At 44.3% G+C, this 10,795-nt stretch overlaps 1 protein-coding gene across 1 annotated transcript in view; it reads left to right on the top strand.

The window, feature by feature from the left end:
• LOC110488100 (growth factor receptor-bound protein 10) overlaps nucleotides 1-10,058 on the top strand; it is a 14,983-nt gene extending 4,925 nt beyond the window's left edge. Inside the window, exons 4-14 of the mRNA XM_021560118.2 lie at nucleotides 3,703-3,818; nucleotides 4,431-4,505; nucleotides 4,830-4,967; nucleotides 5,104-5,214; nucleotides 5,644-5,742; nucleotides 5,977-6,054; nucleotides 6,196-6,312; nucleotides 6,434-6,500; nucleotides 6,998-7,085; nucleotides 7,225-7,318; nucleotides 7,503-10,058. Of these exons, the coding sequence (XP_021415793.1) occupies nucleotides 3,703-3,818; nucleotides 4,431-4,505; nucleotides 4,830-4,967; nucleotides 5,104-5,214; nucleotides 5,644-5,742; nucleotides 5,977-6,054; nucleotides 6,196-6,312; nucleotides 6,434-6,500; nucleotides 6,998-7,085; nucleotides 7,225-7,318; nucleotides 7,503-7,649 (1,130 nt within the window). The 3' untranslated portion in view covers nucleotides 7,650-10,058. The remainder of the gene's footprint in view (nucleotides 1-3,702; nucleotides 3,819-4,430; nucleotides 4,506-4,829; nucleotides 4,968-5,103; nucleotides 5,215-5,643; nucleotides 5,743-5,976; nucleotides 6,055-6,195; nucleotides 6,313-6,433; nucleotides 6,501-6,997; nucleotides 7,086-7,224; nucleotides 7,319-7,502) is intronic.
• The last annotated feature ends 737 nt before the right edge of the window (nucleotides 10,059-10,795 follow it).

Below are 10,795 nucleotides of genomic sequence, written 5' to 3'. Positions count from 1 at the left end.
CAAATCCAGCTCCCAGATTGCAATCCCTATGGCTTACACTAGATGTCAACAGTCTCTGTTCAAAGTCTCAGGCTTGTTTCTTCCCAATCGAGGAAGAATTTTGAGTTTTAGTACTGGGAGTCAGAGTTGGAAATCAGTCTGTGTGTGCGTGACAAAGAGGACGCGCATCTGCTAATTTTGATTTCCTATTGAACATACTTCTTTCCGTATGAAATATTATAGTTTAATTACATTTTAGGGTGCCTGAGGATTAAATATAAACGTATTTTGACTTGTTTTATCAAAGTTTAGCCGTAGCTTTTTGGATTCCTTTCTCTGTATGTTGAACGAGTGGATTACTCAAATCGATGGCACCAACTAAACTGACTTTTTGGGATATAAAGAAGGATTTATCTCACAAAACAACTATACATTTTGTAGCTGGGACCCTTTGGATTGCAAATCAGAGGAAGATTTTCAAAAAGTAAGTGAATATTTAATCGCTATTTGTGAATTTATGAAACTTGTGCTGGTTAAAAAATATTTTGATGTGGGGCACCGTCCTTAAAGAATCACATGACATGCTTTCGCTGTAAAGCCTATTGTAAATCAGACAATGCAGTTAGATTAACAAGAATTTAAGCTTTTACCCGATATGACATTCTTCTATGTACCTAAATGTTTAATATCCATCATTTTTATTTGAATTGCGGCCCTCCAATTTCACCGGAAGCTGTCGACAGGTATCCCGCTAGCGGGACGCCTAGCCTTAAGAAGTTCTAATTAAAACTGCAGGCTCGTGCTAGTTGTGACATCATCAATCACTCTTAAAGGGACATGCTTTCTCACAGGTGAATAAAACAGAAATTAATATAGAATTGTTGTTTCCGATCAACGAAAATGTGGTAATTAATGTTGTTGTATTGTGCTGGAACTAAGGACAACAAATTATAATTGAATGGGTTCAATTAAGAAAAAAAGTTATAATTAGATTCTGATTGGGCTAACAAAATCCTTCAAGAGTTATCAAAAACCTATAGAATAAATGTACTTTTAATTTGTCTGTCTGCATCTTTCAAGACATGGCATATGACGGGGTAGTGAGATATCCAATGGGCTGGATGATACTCTTCTCATCAATCAGCAGGAAAAACCTACTTAAAAACTGGAAATCAACCAATCCTCCATCCTCCACAATGGAAAGGTCAAATGCTTTATTATCTAAATGTTGAAAGTGCATGGTCGATGGAGAGAAATAAAATGGTGCAGTTTGAGGCCATGTGGCGGAGAGTGATGGGTGCTGGAGATGGGAGATGTGAGCAGGTGGGTCTGGGCAAGGGGAATGTTGTGGATGTTCATGTTTTGTATTGTTAAAAAATTTTATAAAAATAAAAAGTAAAAATATGAGAGGTTCCAATGGGATTACTTTTGATTTCACATAGGAAAAGAAGCAGTCCAATTCTGATAGAGTTGATACAAAATCCTATAGGATTGTGAGAATCATATAGGGTCAAGAATCCTATAGAACTGCAAGAATCCTATAGGATCCAAGATGATTACTTTTTATTTCCAATAGGAAAACAGTAGACCAGCAGAATTCAAACAGTAGAGGTGACAATTATATAGGATTCTATTGAAAAAAAATTACTTGTCCTATAGGATGTTTTTACTAGAGTAGAGTAGTTTTGTTTCTTCTCTTTTATTCTCTATACAGTATAGTTTTCACCAAGGGTTCCTATTTCTACTGACTGTTACTGGGATAGAAGACTGGTTTATACTTGGTAGATTGTCGTTTCTGGAAAAACTGTATGGGAGAGATGGAATGTGAGAAGAGAGCAGAGAAAGGGAGAGTGGAGAAAGTAGAGAGAGGGAGAGGGGGAAGGGTGCTGAGGCGGGGTGTCAGTATCAGGCCAATGCAGCAAATGGCCAATCGCAGAATTACGTTGGTCGAGCCCCCAGACAGCTCAGCCAATCAGATCTCTCCCTCTACTTCAACAGGAAATTCCCCTGCCAGGACAGAGAGGCGCAGACACACACACACACACACACACACACACACACACACACACACACACACACACACACACACACACACACACACACACACACACACACACACACACACACACACACACACACACCTTGAGCTTTGTGTTTGCCAGCACTGAGGCATGGTATGGGCGCAATCCTTTTTTTTTTTTATAGAAACTGAGTTTGAGCACTGTGTGTATGCGTGTGTGTGTGTGTGCGTGTGACTAAGGGTCTCCAATCAGATGGAGTCCCATCATGTGATCTCTACCTCAAAATCAAGAGAGAGGGAAAGGAGAACATACAAATAGAGAAAGTAAAAAGGGTCTAACAGACCCTCAACTTCAGTTCTTTATACAAACTATAATTATTTCTGACTGTTCTTTGACATGGGGGAGGAGTTACGGAGGGAGAAAGTGAGAGGTAGAGAGATGGAGGAACAGAATAGGGGGAGACAGAGGGAGGGAGGGATGGAGGGAGGGAGAGTAAAAAGTCCTGTGTCCAGATCTTCAAGTTGTACAGTGGCGATGGAGCAGGAAAGGTGGTGGAGGTGGCGGCTGATATGAGGGTCAGTGTGTGTATGTATGTGTGTACGTGCTCTGTGCATGCATGCCTGCATCTGGTGTGTGCCTCTGCGTGAAGTGTATTAAGGTTGGGGAAGCATACAGATCATAGTTACCTAACAGTTTCAATCACATACAATCCATACTTCTGTTCTACCTTTTATGACCTCTTTACCCTAGTCCAAAAAAATCCTATAGTAAATCTTATCAGATTTTGGAAACAATCCATTGTGATTAATCTTATGCTATAGAATATAATTCTATAGGAGTTATCCTAAAGGATTTTTAAAAATCCTGTAGGAGAAAATACTATAGGAGTCCAATAGGACTGGTTACAACATCTGACCCTATAGACTAGGGTAGGGTAGTTTTGTTTCTTCCCTCTTATTCTCTATATAGTTTCCACTTAGCTTTCCTATTTCTACTGACTGTTACTGGGATAGAAGACTGGTTTATACTTGGTAGATCATTGTCGTTTCTGGAAAAACTGTATGGGAGAGATGGAATGTGAGAAGAGAACAGTGAAAAGGAGGGTGGAGAAAGTAGAGAGAGGGAGAGGGGGAAGGGTGCTGAGGCAGGATGTCAGTATCAGGCCAATGCAGCAAACAGCCAATCACAGAGCTATGTTGGTCGAGCCCCCTGAAAGCTCAGCCAATCAGCTCTCTCCCTCTACTTCAACGGGAAATTCTCCTGCCAGAACTGTTTTTTTGACAGGGAGGAGGAGGTATGGAGGGAGGAAGTGAGAGGTAGAGAGAAAAAGGAGGGTGGGATGGAGAGTAACAGGAGAGGGAGAGGACAGGGAAACTGGGCTGGTTTCTCTATGCAATCAAGTTAAATACATGACATCATTCTACTGCAATGCCAAGTCCTGCTGTCCTTTCTCTCTCCATCTCTGTTTCTCTTTCTTTCTCTCTCTTTCTCTCACTCCACCCCTCCCCCTCTCTCTTTCCCCTCAAGTCTCACAGCATCCCTACCATGGGCTTCCCTGATCTCTTTTCCAGGGTACCCTCACTCAAATACTGGAAACAAAGTATGATAACTAACTGTAGCACTGCAAATAAATGGGCTAATGTCTGATCTCTCCCTCTCTCTCCCTCTCTATTCTCCCTCTTCCTCCCCCTCCTCTCTGCAGAGCGTTGTCTGGAGGACCATGAGTTGGTGGTTCAGGTTCAAGCCTCTATGCCCAGTGACAGTAAATTCCTCTTCAGGAAGAACTATGACAAGTATGAGTTCTTCAGGAATCCCTTGGTGAGTCCTCTGCACACTCCGTCGCACACACATACACACTGTTGCACACAAAAACACACACACACACACACACACACACACACACACACACACACACACACACACACACACACACACACACACACACACACACACACACACACACACACACACACACACACACACACACACACACTGCCCGAGGTGATTCAGTAAGAGGGAGTGACCTCACCTTAGTGCTGTGGTAATGACTACAGTAAAATTACCATGTCAATCACACTAAGAGGTGTGTTTGTGCGCGTGTGCCTGTATGGGTGCGCTCACCAAGGGATTACGTCAGGGGGTGAGATCATACTGCATCTACTCTGGATCACTCTCTCGCTGTCCTCTCTCTCTCTCCATCTCTCTCTCTCTCCTCTGTCCTCTCTCTCCATCTCTCTCTCTCTCTCTCCCCCATCCTCTCTTTCCATCTCTATCTATCTCTCTCTCTCCCCTATCCTCTCTCTCGACTACTATTAGTGGTTCACTAATGTGATACTGAAGTCCCTGAAGTATTTTGCTCTCTTCTCTCATTCTGTTTTTCTCTCTCCTTTTATTTTCCTCTCTCTTCTTTCATCCTCTCTCTCTCTTCAGAACTTCTTCCCGGAGCAGATGGTGGCGTGGTGTCAGGAATCTAACGGCTCCATCCCCCACTCACAGCTCTTACAGGTGGAGTACTCTTACACTACACGCACACGCACGCACGCACACACACACACACACACACACACACACACACACACACACACACACACACACACACACCTCTATCCCCACCTCAACATACACACACACACACACACACACACACACACACACACACACACACACACACACACACACACACACACACACACACACACACACACACACACACACACACCTCTATCCCCACCTCAACATACACACATGCACAAGCACACAGTCCTTAATCACTCCTGTGTTTGTGTTTGTGTGTGTGTGTGTGTGTGTGTGGGGGGGGGGGGGGTACAGAACTTCCTAAACTCCAGCAGCTGTCCGGAGGTGCATGGGTTCCTCTATCTGAAGGCATCAGGGAGGAAATCCTGGAAGAGACTCTCCATGTTCCTCAGACGCTCTGGACTTTACTACTCCACTAAAGGATCCTCCAAGGTAGGAAGAAGATCGGGGTTATTTTCCCTAGGTAGTGCCCTTGTTGTTTGGACACAAAGCTTTAAGGGAGCACTACTCTGTCTCTCTCTCTCTTGCTCTCCCTCTCTCTCCCCTTCCTCCCTCCTCCACTCTCTAGGAGCCCAGACACCTCCAGTTGTTGTCAGACCTGGAGGACAGTAGTGTGTTCACAGTGACAACAGGGAGGAAGCAGCACAACGCCCCCACAGACTACAAGTTCTGTATCAAGGTGAGGGACACACACACATAACACTGCAGACAGACAGACAGACAGACAGACAGACATTACTGTACTGTACTGTACTTCCTCTGCAGGGGTTTTCACTGGAGGTAACCTGGTTATACTGGATCAGCCTAGTGTGATAAACTGGGACATGGTCTGCTAGGACACACTGAGCCTGATACACACACACACACACACACACACACACACACACACACACACACACACTACTCTCACCCCCAGGGATGACTGTGCAGGATTTGGGTGTTGGGGGTTGTGGTCGTTGTGGCCTAGTGACTGATATAAGGGAGGGTGGAGACTGGTAAAATCATCCTTTAGATATCTTATTTAATGTGAGTATTCGAGAGAATCAAGCTAAATATTGTTTGAACAGTCCAGTAAGGCGCTGTGATTGGCTGATTATTTGATTGACAGCCCAGTAAGGTGAGGAGTGAGTGCAAGGAGCTGAGGATGCTGTGTGCCGAAGATGAACAGAGCAGAACCTGCTGGATGACTGCCTTCAGACTCTTAAAGGTACAGTACATACACACATGCATGAACACACACGCGGCAGGTAGCCTAGCAGTTAGGAGTGTTGGGTCAGTAACCAAAACGTTGCTGGTTCAAATCCCTGAGCTGACTAGGGGAAAAATATGTTGATGTGCTCTTGAGCAAGACACTTAACCCAAATTGCGTCTCTAAGTGGCTCTGGATAAGCACGTCTGCTAAATGTAACTGTTCTATTGTGTTGTTGTTCTGTGTTTACAGTATGGAATATTACTGGATCAGAACTACAAGAGTCCCCAGCAAAGGAAGTCTCCGGGCCCACATTTCTCTACTCCTGTGGTAGGACTCCTATATGTTTATTCCCGACTCTATGACAACTGGTTAGCGTTATCCTGATGTATCCTACCTTGACAAGCAGACTAGGATCTTTTGGAGCATGGTAGCATGGCTGAGTCAAGTTCTCTATCCTCGTCTCTGTAGCGGAGTGTGTCTGAGAACTCTCTGGTGGCCATGGACTTCTCTGGCAGGATGGGACGCGTCATAGAGAACCCTCTGGAAGCAGTGAGCGCTGCTGTGGAGGAGGGACAGACATGGAGGGTGAGGAGGGGAGTAGAAGGGGGAGGAAGATTTGGGAGAATGAGTCTGTGGAAAAAAAGGTGTAATTCTGTCACTTTCAATCTAAAATGTTTTGTTTCTTTGTTATCTTCCCTGCCGTCAGAAACGGGGTCAGCGTATGAAGGCTCTTGGCAGCCCCAGCCCCCTCCAGCCCTCTTCTCTCAGCTCAGGTACCCTACACGTTACACTATCTAGGTAGTAACACTGTAATAATTACAACAGAGTAACTTCGTTAATGCTTAATAATTTAGTTTATTGTTACACAATAGCGGAGGTGCATAAAAATGCCGGCCCCCATGCACCACAAATGTATCATTTGCTAAGTTCACCTTATTGTCCATTGCTCTCTGTTACTCTTTTTTTTTTGTATCGTCATTAGAACAGTATACATGATCCCAATTTATGCTCCAAGACGCTGCCAATGTATACTCAAAAGTACATTGTGCTGATTTATTGAGGCAATGTAGATAGTGCTAAATCAAGACGACATATCTGAATCCCGACATCTTTATGAACCTTTGTCATTGGAAAAAGGAGCAGTTCCTATTCCACTCCTTATCCGTATGTATCTCTGCCTGTCTAAAACTGGACATGAGTTGGGTTTAGACATTCATACCTAAAAAATGCCTTCTACTTTACTTTTACCCCATCTTGCTGTGTCTTTCAGTGATCCACAGAACACAGCTATGGTTCCGTGGTCGCATCAGGAGAGAAGAGTCCCACAAGATGATCATGCAACAAGGACAAGTAGACGGGTAAGACTTAGAAGCTGTATTATCCATCCATCCTTCTGTCCGTCGTACATCCATCTGTCCATCCATCTGTCTATCCATCCACCCTAGTACACATATAATTGACACTGTTTTGGATGTGTGTTTGTGTGTGTGTTTTCAGGTTGTTCCTGCTGAGAGACTGTCAGAGTAACCCCAAGGCGTTTGTCCTGACCCTCTGCCACCACCAAAAGATCAGACACTTCCAGATCCTACCGGTCAGTTATTTATTCTTTCAACTCATCTACTTTTATTTCTAATTTCTACATCTAATCTGTTCCTCTTCTTTCTTGTTCATCCATTTTGGCTCGGTCTCAAGTTGTCCTCAAATCCTATCTCCTCCCCTCCTTCTCAACTGTATTGTATGTGTATAATAGCTAACTTGTCTCCTCTCTCTCACAGTGTGAGGAGGAAGGTCAGATGTCCTTCAGTCTGGACGACGGCTCCACCAAGTTCACAGACCTGATCCACCTTGTGGAGTTCTACCAGCTCAACAGAGGGGTGCTGCCCTGCAAACTCAAACACCCCTGCACTGCTGTGGCCTTGTGACCCTTCACCCCTGACCTCTGACCTCTGACCCCTGAACCATGATCTCTGCCTCCTGGTCTCACTACACCACCCTCTGTCTGCAGTTAAATTCTCTACCCCTCGTTCTCTCGTTTGTCATGGATTTAAAGGGAATGAATGAAGGAAGCTGATGGCATATGCTTAGTTACATCAATCCAAAGCTTTTAAAAATGAGTGGGAGTAAGCAAGTCCACATTTTAGAGAGAGGGGTGGGGTATTCAAACCTTGCCAAACACAAGGACGGACAGACAAACATATGTGGTGAACTATAGTGTTCTATGGATATCTATGGATCCAACCAAGCCCGTTTCCTTCTCCTTCATCCACCTCAGATAGACAGACGGACAGGGGGCTGGGCTCCCCTCACTTCCTTAATGATCATCAGGGATAGACATGGATCGAATCGATCACAACAATCGACAATATCTCAAATCAATATGTGCAGTACAGTCTTTATAAGCTGATCACCTGACGCTTCATGCTACCTGGGGAGCTGATGTTGCCTGGGAGGCATCCTACTCTTCCTCTGCTATACTTACTGGACCAACCATCCAACTAACTCACCGAGACTTTATACAGGGCCCTAGGAGGAGAAAAAGAAAACTCCAAAAAGAAAACTCCTTTCAAACAAACGGCCAAGACGTTTGTTTGAAAGGGCAGATGAATGTTTGAGTTCGGGACTTCCCTGTCAGAGCTGATGACATTGTATTACTGTTGTAGAACTATTTGCACTTCTGAACAGACAGCCGACAGTTCTCTTCTGAGCTGGATGAAGCTGAACGCTCCTTCTCAACCTCCTCTTCCTCCTTTCTTTCTTCTCCTCTTGTCCTTCTCCTCTTTCTTTCTACTCCTACTCCTCTTTTCTGCGTGAAAAATCCCAGCCTACTGATTGGATTAGCATTGCGTTGGACAGGACTGAGAGGCATGGCTGAGCGTGCCCTTGCCATGCTATTGGGAAAGGTGACAGCTAGGCGGCTCCGCTCCTGAAATCCTCACCAACCTTTTCATTCCTACTCCGTTCGGCTCCATCTGATCCCATAAGAATAAATGTTCTTAAACCCTTACCATTCCCTGGAATCAGGCGGAAAGTTCAGAGTGTTGATAACGGGACAGAGGGAAGAGGAGGAGAAGTCTCACATAGGTCCCCGGAAAACCTGCTCCCTGCACTGTCACTTGAAACTGCCAAGAGTTAAAACCGGAGTCTTTCAGGCTATGTTCCAATGTCCACACTAATATTGCACTTAGAACATATGTCCAAGACCTTGTTACACTCTTAGTAGTGTGCTAGTGTAACAGTATAACTTTAGACCGTCCCCTCGCCCATACCCAGGCGCGAACCAGGGACCCTCTGCAAACATCAACAACAGTCACCCTCGAAGCATCGTTACCCATCGCTCCACAAAAGCCGCGGCCCTTGCAGAGCAAGGGGAACCACTACTTCAAGGTCTCAGAGCAAGTGACGTCACCGATTGAAACGCTATTTAGCGCGCACCGCTAACTAAGCTAGCCGTTTCACAGCCGTTACACTAATACTGTATGTGGGTATTGGAACAGAACCTCATCACAGCCAGACTGTATTTTATTAATGTCAATCAGTGTTCTCCAAGTCAGTTGTACGCTTCTCACTGCACAGTCAGCATGATGCTGTGTTTAAATACTATTTGAAATCATTTCAAATATACTATATGTGCTTGATTGGGCTTGCCTTGCTTAATAGACCAATAGAACTGTCTCAAAACTGCAAACCCTACCCATCTGGCTAGAGCAAACACCCAAAGCATTTGAAAGATTTCAAATAGTACTTTTAACACAGGTCAGACCAATAGGTGTAAGAGGGAATTCATTCTCAGAACACAGGAAACCATTTAAACCACCCCCCAAACATGTATTGTATTTATCTTGATTAAAATAATGACTTGAGATGTAGGATTGGTGGGCAGTGCAGCAGCCCACAGTCTCCTCACCTTAAAGTGGGCATTGTGAGCTGTGTGTGCGTATGAAATCATGCTATTATAATTTACATAATACATTTCAGATAGATGTTCCAAACCCTGGAAACAAGGGTCCAGTAAGAATGTTTCTGTGAGTATTGGGACCAGTCCTGTCCCGTTCTGTCTTATCCTGTCCCGTTCTGTCTTATCCTGTCCCGTTCTGTCTTATCCTGTCCAGTTCTGTCTTATCCTGTCTAGTCCCATCCCGGCCCAGACCGTCCAGTCCTGTCCTTCTCAGTTGCCCTAGCGTGAGACAGCAGAGATGTTGGCCTAGCAAAAAATCATCAAGGAAGAATGGGAGAAAATCCCCAAATCCAGATCTGCAAAGCTGATGCAGACATACCCAAGACTACTCAAAGCTGATGCAGACATACCCAAGACTACTCAAAGCTGATGCAGACATACCCAAGACTACTCAAAGCTGATGCAGACATACCCAAGACTACTCAAAGCTGTAATCTCTGCCAATGGTGCTTCTACAAGTATTCACACCCTTGAGTCAATATTTTATGTAAATCAGATAATTCTGTATTTCATTTTAAATTAGCAACAAATTCTAAAAACATGTTTTCACTTTGTAATTATGGGTTATTGTGTGTAGATGAGTGAGAAAAATAATATATTTAATCCATTTTGAATTCAGGCTGTAATACAACAATATGTGGAATTAGTCAAGGGGTGTGAATACTTTCTGAAGGCACTGTACATCAGGAAGGCACTGTATATCAGGAAGGCACTGTACATCAGGAAGGCACTGTATATCAGGAAGGCACTGTATACAGTAGGTCTCTTGCTTTCTGAAGGCACTGTATACAGTAGGTCTCTTGCTTTCTGAAGGCACTGTATACAGTAGGTCTCTTGCTTTCTGAAGGCACTGTATACAGTAGGTCTCTTGCTTTCTGAAGGCACTGTATACAGTAGGTATCTTGCTTTCTGAAGGCACTGTATACAGTAGGTATCTTGCTTTCTGAAGGCACTGTATACAGTAGGTCTCTTGCTTTCTGAAGGCACTGTATACAGTAGGTCTCTTGCTTTCTGAAGGCACTGTGTACAGTAGGTCTCTTGCTTTCTGAAGGCACTGTATACAGTAGGTCTCTTGCTTTCTGAAGGCACTGTATACAGTAGGTCTCTTGCTTT

This window comes from Oncorhynchus mykiss, chromosome 32 (genome assembly GCF_013265735.2).
Source record: "Oncorhynchus mykiss isolate Arlee chromosome 32, USDA_OmykA_1.1, whole genome shotgun sequence".
NCBI classification, from domain to species: domain Eukaryota; kingdom Metazoa; phylum Chordata; class Actinopteri; order Salmoniformes; family Salmonidae; genus Oncorhynchus; species Oncorhynchus mykiss.
The sequence above is the reverse complement of the archived record's forward strand: the minus strand, read 5'-3'. Positions and strand labels throughout refer to the sequence as shown.